The sequence below is a fragment of the Columba livia genome, chromosome 2 (genome assembly GCF_036013475.1).
Source record: "Columba livia isolate bColLiv1 breed racing homer chromosome 2, bColLiv1.pat.W.v2, whole genome shotgun sequence".
In the NCBI taxonomy this organism is placed as follows: Eukaryota; Metazoa; Chordata; class Aves; order Columbiformes; family Columbidae; genus Columba; species Columba livia.
This window is the reverse complement of record NC_088603.1, coordinates 99,564,584-99,580,087: the sequence shown is the minus strand read 5'-3', so window position 1 is coordinate 99,580,087 and position 15,504 is coordinate 99,564,584. Positions and strand designations below refer to the sequence as shown.

At 39.0% G+C, this 15,504-nt stretch overlaps 1 protein-coding gene across 9 annotated transcripts in view; it reads left to right on the top strand.

The window, feature by feature from the left end:
- CARMIL1 (capping protein regulator and myosin 1 linker 1) overlaps positions 1-15,504 on the top strand; it is a 198,152-nt gene that overhangs the window by 130,059 nt on the left and 52,589 nt on the right. For all 9 annotated transcript variants that reach the window (XM_065052981.1, XM_065052980.1, XM_065052978.1 and 6 more), the window contains 4 exons: positions 4,167-4,339; positions 6,573-6,641; positions 11,059-11,152; positions 13,396-13,494. In XM_065052981.1, the coding sequence (XP_064909053.1) occupies positions 4,167-4,339; positions 6,573-6,641; positions 11,059-11,152; positions 13,396-13,494 (435 nt within the window). The remainder of the gene's footprint in view (positions 1-4,166; positions 4,340-6,572; positions 6,642-11,058; positions 11,153-13,395; positions 13,495-15,504) is intronic.

Here is a 15,504-nt window from a genome sequence, read left to right as displayed (position 1 = left end):
CTTTTTCTGTTGATGCTGTACTGAGGAGCAGTATCAGGTCATCGGATAGCACCTGCTTCTTCTCTATGGACATTTGTCTCTGCCTTGCCCTGTATCTCATGCTTAGTCTTTCACAGCTACCCTGAAGACTGTTACATCAAACCCGATTAATCAAAGCAAGTGTAATTTAGTATGTGTTTTCTCAATTTCCTTCTTCCCTTTGCTCTGTTGCAGGTGAACTTTTCTTCCCACTCAGGCCATATCCTAAAACACCTCTTCAACACACTCTGCATCCTTTCAGTATCCAAACCATCTTCTCAAACATGCTGTTGTTTGGTTTTGTTTTTCCTATTTATATTACTATACTGTTCATATTATCTGTTTGCAAGGATTACATTTCCAACTTTTACTTGGTCTCTCTTAAGTGTTACAACCTTCAATTTATCTTTCCTGGCTTCTGTTTTTTGAACCTTCCAGGACAGAGGAAATGCAGCTGCAAAATTTTGGATGTATCTGTCTCACAGCTGTACCTCCCTTGCATCATCAGCTTCAACTGCTTGTGCTCCTTTTCAGCCCACAGGCAATGTTCAGCCAGTGTTCCACTTTCTGCCTTTACCACAATCCAAGGGTCAGATATGCTTCTATAATTCTTTCTCACAGTCATTCCTTAGCCAATCTACAGCACACACTCTGTAGTCTCATCCTGTTTCCAAACAGCATCACAGTGAAATAATCCACCAAAAAGTTATTTTATGTAGGTAGTTAAAATACTGTCTCTCCTTCATGTCATGCATTAGCCTTTGGGACACAGCATGTGATCCTGTTGGTGTTAACCTGTCTCTTCTCTCCCCATGTTCTTTTCTCTTGTTAATCCTCTTCAGTGAAGAAATCTTGTTTGCTTCTGTTTCATCAGGTGCTAAAATCAATCTGAAGCATTTAGCAGGTAAAGAGTTGAGGACATAGGCTCTGTAGCACTGTGTTGCAGATAGCTGGATGCTCCTCACTCTATCTTGAGTTAGTATAGCGCTTAGAAAATTATTTTAAGTTTCTAGCTATTTTGTTTTGAATCCTAAATGGGGTGGTCCTTATTCTGCCATTACTGTGCATTTACTGCCACAGGACATTAAAAAGTAAGGGTGGAATTGGAGAGACCGGGGTATGATGTTGCCCAGATCACACTGCTTGATCAGAATTGTCTGCAGGCTGGTGCACTTTGGGCACCGTGAATTACCTGTGTGGAAAGTTGAAGCAAGATGCTTTAATCTAAAATAGTCATCTTCCAAGTGCTTCTTCATATATTTATACACACTTTAAATAGATCTGTTGCTGTGTTAATACAAGTTATGAGTAAAATGATGTCAACAACCTACAGCTTGGTTTTATGATTGTAAAAATACGGCTAGATGCAAATGTAATTCTACACAATTTTAAAGCAGTGGTAGGAACCCAAACAACAAAATTTCCCCGATGTTTAATATAGACAGAATATAATATTTAGATTTGGGTTTGATTTTTGTTTTGGTGTGTTTTTTGTTTGTTTTTGGCTTTCTTGTGAGGTTTTTTTTGGTTGGTTGTTTTTTTTCCTCTCTGAGTATATGCTGTACTGTGCCAGCTATAAGGATGTGTTCTTAATAGTACTGCAGGAAGTGTCTGCAACTCTATGCTTACTGTGCCATTTCTTTTTGCAAAAATATGTGTTACACTGCAGGTACTGTGTACCATTACTCAGAGGGAGTAGTCAGTCTCTGCATAGCTACAGAGAAGTATTAATGCTACAGCACTAAATATCTTTAGTTCTTAGTTCAGTGTTTGCGGAATTGGCCTTTTGAGGGTTTTTACAGCATTTTGGTTTGTAGGAGAACAAATTTATCTTGATTTAATTCTTAACTGTTTTCTAGCAGAAGTGTGACAAAATCAATCAATACAGTCATACAATTTCCAATTCTATTCTTGACTTTAAGAATTCCTCTTCCTTTATAAGATTCTATTAAGACATCTCCACCATGTTGGCAAACTATCTGTTTTCTGCAGCAGGGACACTGAAGTTAGACTTCCATTTTCTCAGTATCCAGCTAAAACTATTAAGTTGTTAAGAGTAGTAAATGTTTGCAGGCTATGTGGAGTACTGCCCCTTTTTGTGGGTGATTTGGTTGTGGTGAGGTTTTTAGTTTGGTTTTGGTTGTTTTTTTTTAATGTACTGGTCAGATAATTTAATGAATATTTAGCAGCCTGTACTTTTAATCCTTCAGGTTTACATTCTGATTGTAGTCACCAAATGGGTCCAGAGGTTTTTGCTTCTTGCTCATTGAATAAATGATAAGTGTAGCTGTGCAAAAATAAAACCTCGTAGTTCATCCACTTCAAAGACACTGCTAATATAGCAGGTGCTTTACTGTGCTATATGTGTATTTTGTATGTGGTATTAATGGTGTATGGGTGTCAATCCTTAACGAACACAGTGCAGAAGCATTTTTAATGATACACTGTTTTGTCAGAGTATTGGAATGCAAGAGGTGAGAAATCCTTTCCTAGGAGGATATTTGAGTTTTACAAAAATTGGTATGCAGGAAGGAGCACTTGAACGACCCTTTCTAAAGTGACACATGAGAAACAGAAGAAATTTCGCTTTCACAAGCTTATTGGCGATTTCTGAGTGCTGTGTGATGCTGCTTTTCTGTGAATATGTCACAGGAGGTCTTCTCAAACTTGTGCCAAGGGCTCTAAATGTCATTTAAATGCAATGCTAATATTCTTTAGGGTACATAATGTAATAAAATGGGGAAGCACAAACAGATTAAGGGCATTAACATAGTAATTTAATAACTTCCATTTAAAATAAAACCAGCGTGTGGCTTGTGTTACTGTTAGACTTTTTAATTATAAACCTGCTGTGCCTCCAAAATTTTATGCATTTTCTCATTTATAAGGGCATTTCTTATTGTTGCAGGCTTTTTGCTTATTACTGTAATCCAGTGGTGTCTGTAGGCTAGAGACACAAAATATAGCAGGTGCCATGCAAGCATCGTGGACCCTGGAAGATTTGCACAGTTCTGTTGGTTTATTTATATTAATCTAACCTTTAGGCATCTAATGTGGAGGTGCTGTTGTTCGTTCTTACGAGATGCTGATTTTCCCATATGGGTAATTTGGAGATTTTAGGTTCCTAAAATTCATTCCCCAATGCTTGTCTAAGTGGGTCTGTAATGACAATAAACTCTTCTGCATAAACTTATACTTGAGCAAGGGAAACGTTTTGTGAAGTTCTTGTACATCAGCAAAGAAAAATTACAATTCCAGCAGCTGTAATACCTCTGCAAGGCTTGGTGATGGATAGACTGTAGTTCTTGAGTTATTGCCGTTGAGTGTTGGCATACTGACAATGAAGGGAATGCAGGCAGTTTTAAAAGAATTTTTCTTAAGGCTTAGAGTGTGACTTGTGGCAGCCCAATAGTTTCAGCTTAACATAGTATATGAAAACAAAATAAAACAAAAAGGTTACATAAAGATGTTGCAATCACAGATGTCTCAGCACCACTGTGAATAATATCCATTGACTTACTCATTTTAATAGATACTCTTCTTACTGTTTTTAACTTCGGACTTGCTGCAGTTTTCTGTCTCTTTCTTCCCAAATGTCCACGCCCTTAGTTGAACGAGCAGGTACACAAAGTCACTCCTGAAGTTGAAGTGACAATAATGAAACAGTTTAAAGGAATTGGTTTTGTTTTAACAGTGTCTCAGATCCTAACTTGCCCTTGGATAAAGCTCTCAGAGGAGGGGAATGCTATTACAGATGTTTTTATTTCTCGCTGACAGGAAAGCGTTCTAGTTAAGCAAAACCCACTGGACACTAGAGAGGCTGTCTTGTGAAGCTGGCTGTTGCTACCTTTTCAGGTTACAACTCTATTCTCTTCTTAATAGGACATAAGAAACTATGAGGCACTGTCAATTTTTTTTTTTTCAGGGTGTTGCAACTTAATCTATGTGTGTGTTTGACATCCGTGCTTTAAGTTGTTGACTCCCAATTTGTCGTGTGTTGTAGGATCTGCAGCAAAGACAGAAATAACTCTTTGATGCTTACTGCTGTCTCCAAGAGTTTGGGGAACTTGTATCTTCTGTTGGTTGATGTTTGAGGAATTGCGTGCATTATCAGCTGCTGTTATCAGCGCCTTTTCTGTGCTCCACAGCCTCTGCAGTCATTGTCCCTCGCAGATTCCAAGCTGAAGACTGAGGTCACCATCATTATTAATGCCTTGGGCAGCAATACTTCTCTTACGAAAGTGGATATTAGTGGAAATGCCATGGGAGATATGGGAGCAAAGATGCTGGCAAAAGCCCTACAGATAAACACCAAGCTCAGGTAAGGAAACATATTTGCAGTGGAAGATAGAATGGCTTAATAATACTGAAGTTGTTGGCTCATTCTCAAGCAGCTTCTCTTCAGAACCCTTCTAGGTACAGCCACTTTATAGTGGCTCCATTGGGAAAGATTCTCATCCTTTTTTCTTAAAAAAAAAAAAAAAAAAAGAGAGAGAGAGAAGCAAATTGTCTCTGCAAAAACATTTCCATAACTGAAACTGGAGAAAATTACATTTTCTAGATTTAAACAGAAAGACCTCTTGTTGGAACAAGAGAGCTCTAAATTCCCTAGAATCATAGAAAAAAAATTACCTCGTATAGAACCCTGGATGTCATGTAATCCAGTGTCCTTCTCAAAGCAATGCCAACTTCAAAGTTATACAAGGGCACAAGGGCCTTGTCCAGACAGGTTTTGAACATCTTCATGTACAGGAATATCACACTGTCTCTGGGAACCCTGTTCCAGTGCTTAGCCACTCTCTGCTGTTCTGCTTTCCCTTTTCTACTGCAGGCCTTCCCAGCAGCGAAAGTTCTGGTACTTGAGTGCAAAACTAACGTAAATTATTCTTTGTCTTCTGGCGTGTCAGTTTGTAGGAGAACTAAGAGCATATGGAATTCAGAATGGGTAGCAGCATGGACCATCCCTCTGTCCGCTCTCCCCTGCCTGCAGTGCTGATGGACGTTGGCATCTCTTCTCGGCACCTTCATTTGCCTGACAACTTCGCTGCTTTTTAGCACATGTCTGGCACTGATGGCTCGAGAGTATCACTTTTTTTCTATCCAGTGTGTGATTAGCAAACAGTAAAACCATCAATCAGCATGAATCTGGATGGAGATCTCTAAATATGTCACCATAATCAGGAAGGCTAATCCTCACTCCTTCTCTTGTCAGACTGTGCAGATGACCCTACCTCAGTGTATGGTCTGTGTGAAGAGACCACTTGGTGCTTGGTCTCCAAGCATTTGTTCCCCAGATGATAAGAAATTCCCCAAAGCAATCCTGGCTGTTTTGTTCAGAAGCAGCAATTCTGGTCTTTTTGTTACTATGCCCAAGCTGAATATTGAACACGTCAAGAAAACAGTGGAGAGGTGGTTTAGGTTTATTGAATGAAGAGATAAAGCCTTGATGGCTTTCGGGGTAGCAGACTGAAATGTTGCACAGTACACCGAATGTCACAGTTGACATAATGTCAACACAGTCTGTGGCATGATTACAAACTGAATAATGCAATGGTGATTGACTCTGGTTAAAATACTATAAAATCACGTCCAAGTAGAAGTATAAACACACTTTCCAATGACAAAAATCTGATCTTTGCAGAGTGGGTGTAGAATCTTTCTTCCTCTCTTTGTTACTTCCATCTTTCCGTCTAAAAAACAAAGGGATAATTCTGCAACAGCAGAAGTTTGCCAATACCTGTGAAACCCTGCTATCTATCTATTTTTTTTCCCTTTAACACCAGAAATTTTTGTTTGGTTTTGTGCCTTTTTTTGTAAGAACAGCTACAACTAGTGCTCTTGCACAAGCAAGATTTATCCGCTTGACTGTCTCTTCTGACTGCTAATGAGATCTTTGAACATGTGTTTGCAAATTGCCAGGCATTCTGCTTGAGTGGTCTAAATTGAGGGAGGAGGGGGAAGGCATCACTATTGTGTGTTCAGAAGAGCTGCAATTTGGGCACCTAACCTAATGGCTTGAGCTGGGAGCTAGTTATGTTGCACGTAGAATCACAGGAACTGTATGGTGAGCTAGTACAAGATTGAATACGCAGTGGCCGTCAGATTTTGACCACCTTTTTCTATAACTGTAGCCGTATAGCCTATGTAGAACAGAGACTGATCACTGACTGCAATTTTCTCAGTTTTCAGTGTGGGCTTGCAAAGCAGACATTTGAACATTATTTTTGATGCTATTCCTGGAAAAAGCTGGAATTTTATTTCCAAATCTTTCTGTTAACTGTATCTTAGAAAAGGCATGTTTTTATGTTAATGGTGGAAAATACAGTACAGAGTCCTCTTTAAAGACAGGGAAACTGAATTTTGTAGTATCTTTGTCCCTAACTTCTGTCATTTGAAGGTTTTAGCATATAAAGACAGATTTTTAAAATGTTGCTTGTCACTAGACAATTTTGAATACACAGTGCTGTGTTATTTCAATATGCAAAGTTTCAATATAGACTTATTTGTTGGTTCTTGCTTTAACTTTTTTCTTTTCTCTCCCCTCCACCTTTCAGAACTGTAATATGGGACAAGAATAACATCACTGCGCAGGGCTTCCAGGACATAGCTGTGGCACTGGAAAAGTAAGTTCTTAGGCAACTGAATGACTGATAAAGAGACCAAAGACTTAGATCCTGGATGATGTGAGCAGCTGCGGTTCTCACCACAGTCAATATGATTTGAAAATGCCGAGTGCTCTCAATTTTAAGCATCAAGGTGCTTAATCTAAAGGAAAATGTGTGACTTCACATCTTTCAAAGGATGGGAAAAGGTCTGTGGCTCTTTCATCCATGCTCTGCTATCAGCATTAAGGCCATTGAGTTCTGCTGTTAGCATCAAAATTCTGAATTTGAGAATATTTTCCCTTTTTTCTTTTTCTTGTGTGGATAGCATGCAGAAATTCTATTCTAGTCAGTGAATGAAGCTGTATACAATAACAGAAAATTACTGAGGTATGACTTTGTGGTCTGACTATTTTTTCTCTCCCCCAGCAACTTGAAACTAATAGTGATGATCTTGGGAACTGAAGTTGTTCATCGTAATTGCTGTGGTCTGGGTCATTTTGCTTCCTTCAGCTTACTCACAGTTGCAGCCATTACCAGTGATAGATGCTAAATGACTTTCATCTCTCTCCATCTCCGTCACATTTCTTTATATGTTATTATTACTTAAGAGGGAAAAATTACAGATTTAAATTAAGCAGCAGTGCAGTTGGTTCACATCATTAAATCCCTCAGACAGGAACAAAGTTTCTCTTAAGAAGTTGAAGGTAATGTACAGTTGCTAGTTTCCAGGCAACACATCTTGCAAAACTTTATAACTACTTAGGGGAGCATCTTAATCCTCAGAGGGGTTATGGGGCTAGAGCTTATAGAGGTACTTGTTTTATGAAACTGTTGTAGTTTTTATACTCGGTTTCAAAATGAATTCTGTTTCACTGATGGGGGAAATTATATAAATTATGTATAATTAAGCAAATCATCTTGGAATGATTCCATTGATGATAGTGAATAATAATTTGCAAAGGTTGTTTGTCGGCTTGCAGACATTTCTCTTTTAGAGAGCAATAGCATGTACATTTATGAGAAAGTCTGGTAGAAAGGAAAATATGCTTATATTCTGGTTAGCCTCAATTTTACTTTTCTGTTCTGAAGTGCTTGGATAAGTAAATAGAAAGGAGGAGGAAATCCTAAGGCAAAAGCAAATCATCTAAGCAGAAAAAAAAGAAATGCTACAGATTATTGTGCGACATTGTACTTTATTGAGGTGACATCTCATTTGTTTAGCTTGGAAACTGAGATCATTTTATGTCTCCTGTAACATTTTAAAATTGTTAAAACCTTCAATAAAATCACAAACTAAGGCACAAGCAACAAAGGTTTAGACTTGTGAGAGAGAGACTGTCAATACTGGCTGAAAACAATTAGTCTTTATACAATCCATCTCAAACGCATATTGAGAACATCCTGCACCATATGTTTCCTAAAAATACAAGAAACCGTCAATATTCTGTAGGAAAGAATTCTTGGTTGCTCAAAGTGGAATGAAATATACTGAAGATGCTTGGGGGTATGTGTGTTGTGCATGTTGTTTTAGTTTTGCAGTTGAGAAAAATAGTCATATACTAAACCACGAAAAAAAGAAGAAAGCTAAGCTCTCAGAGTATGATAAAGAGGCTGTGGAGAATTGAGAGGGAGTATAACAGAGTTCAAAACAGGATGAAGTAATTTGAAGATGGGTTTTTCCCCTCCTCCCAGCTTTTTTTCATCTGTTTATAGCTGTGTGAAAATGTTCTTCCTGCAAGGGAATTCCAGGAGCTCAGCTGTTGGGACAGTGTTGCCCCAAAGGGTGTCCCAGCAGCTGGTATGAGACACTGAGAGGATCTTCTCTAGAGTCCGGGGCAGGTGTCAGGTCAGGAGAGCATTTCAGAACAGTGAGCATCCTGATCAACCTGGCCATTAAACAGGGATTTGTATCTCTGTAATTGGCATGTGAAAGTAAGCATGTGCTTGTGTGCTTTGCAGCCTGGAGCACATTCTGTCATAGAACCGTACGGTATTGCCCCACATTCATTTCTAAAATATATTTTTTTCTGTATGGCCTGACTGAAGAAATAGCTCAGATTGTAAAATCTGCTGGGAAGTGCTGGGATTTATTAGAGACCTGGAAATCATTCCCATAGCAGTGACATGAAATTCACATGCCCAAGCCTGCAAAACAGATGATCTTACTCCCATTTAAAAAACAAGAACAGGCAGTAAAATAATCACTGTGCAGCACTGAGTGTATGTCATGAGTGGAGCAGGGGTTGCTACAAGGGAAATAACATGTGATGAAATGTAGGACTGTTGTCACATGTACTGTATGTAGAGGGTGGGACAGGCAGTTTTTGAGACATCCTTTCCAGTCCCTGAGTACCTCTCCAAAATTCAGCATCCTTTAAATATAGGTATTTTGTTGAGAGTGTTAATGTGTCACAAAATTACTGGATTATTGAGTTGGTAGAGAAAAGTACTCTGTTACAAGAGACAAGTGGAGTGTTAATAACAACAAGAATGAAGGAATATTTTAGACTTCAAAGGAAACAGAGAAAAATGAAGTGTGAAGATAAAGGCTGCTCTGATGATTAAAGTTGAAAAGCAAGCTTTAAATTCTTGATATTTTTTTGCCCCTAAGAGCTGGTTAATTCTTAGATGAAAATAAACTGGCATTCCAATACAATGCTGTCTGGAAGGAAACGAAGTATAGCGCCTTCCTTAGGGTAGTGGTCTTCCAAAGTTCTGCCTCTGTGACTGGGTGTTTGTGAGGTCTCCTTGCCTTTCATTTTTCCCCCCCTTCCTCTGTGTGTGTGGGGGGGTGCACTAAGCCTTTGACTAAATTGAATTTAGCATATAATTACTAGCATGAGAACCGACAATTATAGATTCCAATGAATGTGATGTATGAAGTGTCAAACAGCTGCAGAGAATCTTATAAATCTACCTTTGTTTCTTTTTAACTAAATAAACACCCCACCTGTCAGGTAGTACTCAGGCAATCAGCAAGTTCTGTAATTATTGTGTCTTTGAGCTCAGTATCTTTGACATTTAAAAATTGTCCTCATGCTGTTGGACAACCAATTATTTGTTTTTTTAGTATTACATGAGGACATAAGAGGGTCTGTACAGTTTGCACAGTTCTTTTGAAAGAAGGACAAGACAACTAGAAAGAAAAGTTAGTTTTCTGGCTGTGATGCAGTTGGACACCGTGGAAGGTCAGGGCCCTTGCTGACTCCGCATGAGTAACTGCCTGCCAGTGACAGCTATACATTGGCATGTTTATGTTGGGGAAGAAACATAGAAGTCTTCGTTATCATTTAAGATAAAATGTTGGCCAGTATCCATGAGGAATCAGTGTGTTTGGTAGTTCACAAGACCACTGTCCTTTGGAGAGTGGTGTTTCATGTGGCTAAGGAACTGGTGGGAGAGGAGGTGAAAGAACCTTGGAGTTTCACAGTAGTTAAGGTGTCCACTGAAGGGGATGAGTCCACTGAAGTCAAAGGAGTTGCTTCAGTTGAAACCTTCAGCTTTAAGGTCTTCAAAAATGGATGGTTGCAACCATATTTGTGAAGCTCTGGATGGAATAGGAACAGACGGCTAGTGGGACATTTGCAGACAGCCAAAGGAGGAGGAAGAGATGTTTGCAAGAAATTAAGGCTAATTGAAAATAGACGCAATAATTTCCTTTCCAGGTTTTAAGAACTTCCTGATATTTTTGCTTTAATTTATTCATATCTGAAGGTGTGTGGACGTACCACTACATGCAGCATTTTAGGTTTAACTATGTCATGCTTGCCAAATTATGTTCTCAGAGTTTAAACACAATTTTGACTCAAGACCAAAACCCTATCTTTATTCCTGTATCTCGGCAGATGGACAAAGCTATGGAAATATTTTCCAAGCAAATAAGTAAAATACTGGTGGCAATTGTTTGCATAAAGTAATGTGGAGATGCTGAGCTTGTTTTGTCAGCTTATATTAAAAATTCAGTAAGTGTCTTCGAATTAAGCGATTAAATACTACATTTTCAAAACTCATTCTCGTTGTCCCTATTTATATGTTACTGAATATTTCCATTTAGACTTAGATCTGATGGAATTGCCAGCAGGCACCAACACTCCCTGTTCTGTTATGATAGAGGAGAAAGTCATCCGACACTGTACACAAAGGTACAGAGCACAAATAGGCCTTTAGTTGACAGCCACTGGGCACTGGCCACTTAACTGCAGTTTGTGCTTTTTAAAATCTCTGCCCCTATCTTGTGTTGAAAAAGAATTAGCAGCAAAAAGGAACACACATGCTTCCAGTTAGTCCACTTACAAATGCGAAAAATGCATTCATGGTATCTTCCACAAACAGGCTGGATGCATCTTATTTCTTCCTCCTAGTTTATTCATAAAGAGGTACAGTAATGATGTTAATTTTTGTTTTTAACAAGCCTTTTTAAAATATTTTTCTTTAGGAATTATACTTTGAGATTCATGCCTATACCGATGAATGATGCTTCCCAAGCACTCAAAACAAACCCCGAGAAAACAGAAGAGGCACTGCAGAAGGTATTGCATCTACCGCCAATGTACAGAAATAAACCCACAAAATGTAAAGTAATAATTTTAAGTGGCTGTGATTTCATGCTTGGCTGAATAAGAATTCTAGGCCAGATTCATTGATTGATTTGCATGGACATATACGTGGTAATCAAGTTCTGCAAGAGCATGTAAGGCTTTTTATTCCTAAGAATGGTTGGAGTGAAAAATGATGGAATACAATGGTTTAATATCAAAAAGTCATGACTAAATCACTGCAAGCTAGACCTTGTATTGCTGTATGCAGGACTATGGAAGGGAGAGTTAGAAACTGGTGTGCTTGCTACGTATCTGCTCATGTGTATTTCCATATGCATAACGTTATTAGGACACGCTTTTGGTTTTGGCATAAAAAGTGCAGTCAGCACTATAAAAGACAAAAAATGCTCTTTAACTTGGAGGAGGATAAAAACATTTAAAGCCTGTGCTTTATATTGTACATATAAAATTCACACACTGTATTGCCCTAAATAAACAACTGCACCAACGTGTTATTTTGGATGAAGAGGTGTTGACAGTATCTGCAGCTGTTCCACTTGCATGAGTTACAAAACTCTCATCTGAGTTTTAATATAGTAAATCTTGTGTGCTCCAAATGAGCCTCCTGCTCAATCAGAAAACTACAGTTCACATGTCTTTAATGAACAGTTTTCCTTCAGCCTGGCTAAGGTAATAAAAATCTTATAAATAGTTCTTACAGATAACTGTGATTAAAAAGCAAATATCTGTGATCCTTATTAGAAAAGACATTTTCAGTAAAATGATTCTCACAGGGAAAAGTGCTGGTAGTTAGCGCCTTTTTCTTTGATGCATGAAAATGGTCTAAATTTGGCTTTAAAAAGTCTGAATTGCGGGGGATGTACATATTTCTTATATCTTGTTTAATATAATTGTAGATATGTTCATATCTGGAATGATAGATGCGTCTTTGAAAAAGATACCATGAAGCTTCTGGCCACAGGGATTTAAATTCTACATGTTAATTAGTCATTATGTACAAAGAGCATTTTCTTCATTTCAAAGTTGCTGTGAAACTGTTTGGCCCCAGGTTTGTTTTAACATGTGTGGTTCAGGCTTTCTTTACACGACACAAGGAAGCTCTCTCCAAAAAAAGGTGGCAGTCCCTGGAAGGGTGCTGGGAACACAGCTAACGCCACACAGGCAGGAACGCCTGCTCGCACAGACTGAGCTGTCGTGCCCAGCGCAGGAACACCTGAACTGACTGACTGGTGTCTCAGGAGGGTCCCCAAGCTTCAGCGCACCACAGCTTGGGTACAACAAGAGTGCTGCTGGCCCTGGTCCAGCACCAGATGGACGTGGTAGCTAACCTCTCCAGCTCTGGCATCTCTACAGCACGCTTCAGTGTGGGCAAACTGCATAAACCACGGGGGCTTGGTCAGGCTCTTCCAGTTCTTGCCGCTGATGCAAGCGAAGAGGTTACAGTCAGTCCCTGTTAGTCTCTGCATCACAGCCAGCTGGTCACTCCACCCATCCTTTTCCCCTCTCTTCCTTTCAGACCAGATCCATCACCACAGATGGACCTTAAGCAACTTACTAGCAGAGTATTTTGGACTTGACTGAGTTTGACAGAGCCAGGTTAGGGGAGTTACTTTGTGTGCCATTAAGCTGGCTGATGGTAGGTGTTCATTGCTGGTGACAGTTGTGATGTCTGGCACCAGCAGCTGTGGATAGGAATTGCTTGTCTCTGAGCAGCTCTCAGGTACTACTTCACCTTAAGTAACCTTTACACCGAGGCTCCTGCTTCAGTCAGGCACTTCTAGGTATTTTATCTTCTCCCCAGACCATGCTGCTTTTTAAATCCATCTCTTTGTGACAGACCAAATGCATCTAAGAGAAATGAATCGGCTGTCTTGTGTCATCGTGGTCTCTACAACACTTTATGAATAGACTTCCTTTAAATATTTCTCAGGCCCGGGATCTACTCCTTTGTCAGCATAACTTACTAAATTGTTCCAAATAGAGGATTAATTCATAAAGCACTGGCAAAAGCACTTTCACTAGTCAGTAAGTGAATTAATGTTTGCCAATGTGATTATTAAGCATTGTGACATGCAGAATGGGATTGACAGATAACAAACAAAATTATACTTAGGCAATCTTTCCTGTCCTGGTTTCTGATATGGCAATGAAATTGAAAGCAAATTACAATGCAGAGGGTCAAATCAGTTTCCTAACCTGACTTTAATTTTTAGATAGAAAACTACTTGCTTCGTAATCACGAGACCAGAAAATACCTACAGGAGCAAGCGTACCGGCTGCAACAAGGCATTGTCACAAGTACCACTCAGCAGGTGAGAACCATCTTCCTTACTGGTAGCTCTTGGAGTCTAAAATCTGCCTAGGGACAGAGTTGTCTCTCATTCTGTCAGAGTACCTTAAAGCAGGGTGTTCTTCGTGGGTGATACTTGGTTTCCCAAGAAATAATAGTTGTCGATGATAGTGTTTTTGGAAGGAAAAAAAGCTTTTGGAAGAGGGAGGTCTTATGTATAGGAGTACTGTGTAGAAGAAGACCTGAGCTATTTCTAAGGGAATACTGTGGAACTGGGAACAGTTTAGTTCATTGATGCTGAGGACCCTGACTTTTCAGTAGACTCCCATCAGTGTGGCAAGCATGATCATGCAGTGATGCTGCTTCTGGTGTCTGAGTCAGTTCCAGTCTCTCTGCCTAGCACTGAGCAACCCTGTGTATGTGCCCATGGATACCACTCGAGCAAATAGCCTTAGTGAGAAAGAGAAAGTCATAATCAACCTCACACCTTCAGAGCTGTGGGTGTCATGAGAAGGTTTACTCAAAGGGACGGAGCAAAGGAAGGTGGAAGTTTTCCGTGTGCTTTATAGTCTGGACAGCTGAAAAGGCTTTTCTGTCTAACACAGCCCAAAATATCTCTTGAAGCTGGAAAGCTTGTCTGTTTTGTCAGTAGAGTACACCACTACCAGGTTTGCTAAATGCCACATTTTGTTATGTTTTGTTTTTTTTCCTTTATCTTGAGAGGACTACAAGCATTTTCTGTGGTAGCTCACCGTTCTCTGTATTCTAGCGCATTTCTTGCCAGTATCTCTCAGGACTGTTTTTCAGCTCCAGTGTATGACTGAAGCAAGGTGACATAAGCAGAATAAAACTTGTCATGGCCTTTGTTTTAAATTTACTTCCATGTTTGTTTGTGCCAGTTGTGTTCTGTGCTAATGGGATGCTCCAGCAAATAAGAGGAGTATCTGTTTTGCTCTTCAGCTGAGTTGGTGAAATTTCTCTCTGTTCTCTGCAAATTTTTTTTGGCGAATCTCAATACAAAGTGGCCTTTTTCTATCTGTGTTATTAAAATTTAATGGGACAGAGTTCTATTACTAGAACCTGAAATTTTCTCTGTTGAGAGGTTAGAGTATAATGGTATGTGGAGATGTACTGGCACTAAAAACTGCATTTTATTTTATTTCAGTAATTTACCTTTTCCAATGCCACCTGTTTTCCCAAGATGATAATCTCCATATGAATCAAGTTTAGACCTTTTTATAGCTCAGTGGTTTTAGCTCTGCTTTTCTCCAACAACCACACATGTAACAGCTTTCAGTAAATGCAATTTATTGTTATTTTGAAAGCAGAGTAAGATTACTCATTTCTATAGTAAATTGTTTACAATAAGGACGGGTTTAAAGGAGTTTTAAAAGAGAGCTGGAAAAGATTCTTTAGTTAATATGCTGGAATTACATTATTATTCCCAGAGTGTATTATTATTTTTTTAGTCCAGATGTCCCAATGAGACTTTGCACTGTCTAATAATAATTAATTAGCTTTTTGTACTTCTACAAAAAAAACACCCGAAACCCTTTGAAGAGGAAGAGTCAAGTGGAGCAAAAAAGGAGCATGCTGTGAAATTATTTCAATTCTCTTTGCTAATGATAAAGAGATGCTAGAACTCTGGAGTCTATGATGACGCTTGCACTCAGATGTTGATTCGAAATGTCAAATAGCCAGTTCTAATGAATGCTGTGTGAGCTGATATAGACTTTTAACTATTATATCTCTCTGCCCCGTATATCTTAATCAAAACTGACCATATGTCAGATACTCTTACTGGTTTATCTTGTAGTGATACAGATATACCACCTGCCCTGTATTTGCAGCATGTTGAATGAATTGTTGCAGATACAGATTAAGTTAAGTTTTGCCACTGTCACAGCTCTGATGGAAACTTCTGCTTTGATAGTTATAGTTTGCTTGCAAATAGGAATATTTACATTTTGAAAGAATACCCCAGAAGCCTGCGCAATTGCATTTTCCTTAGACAGGAGAAATCTCTGTTAGT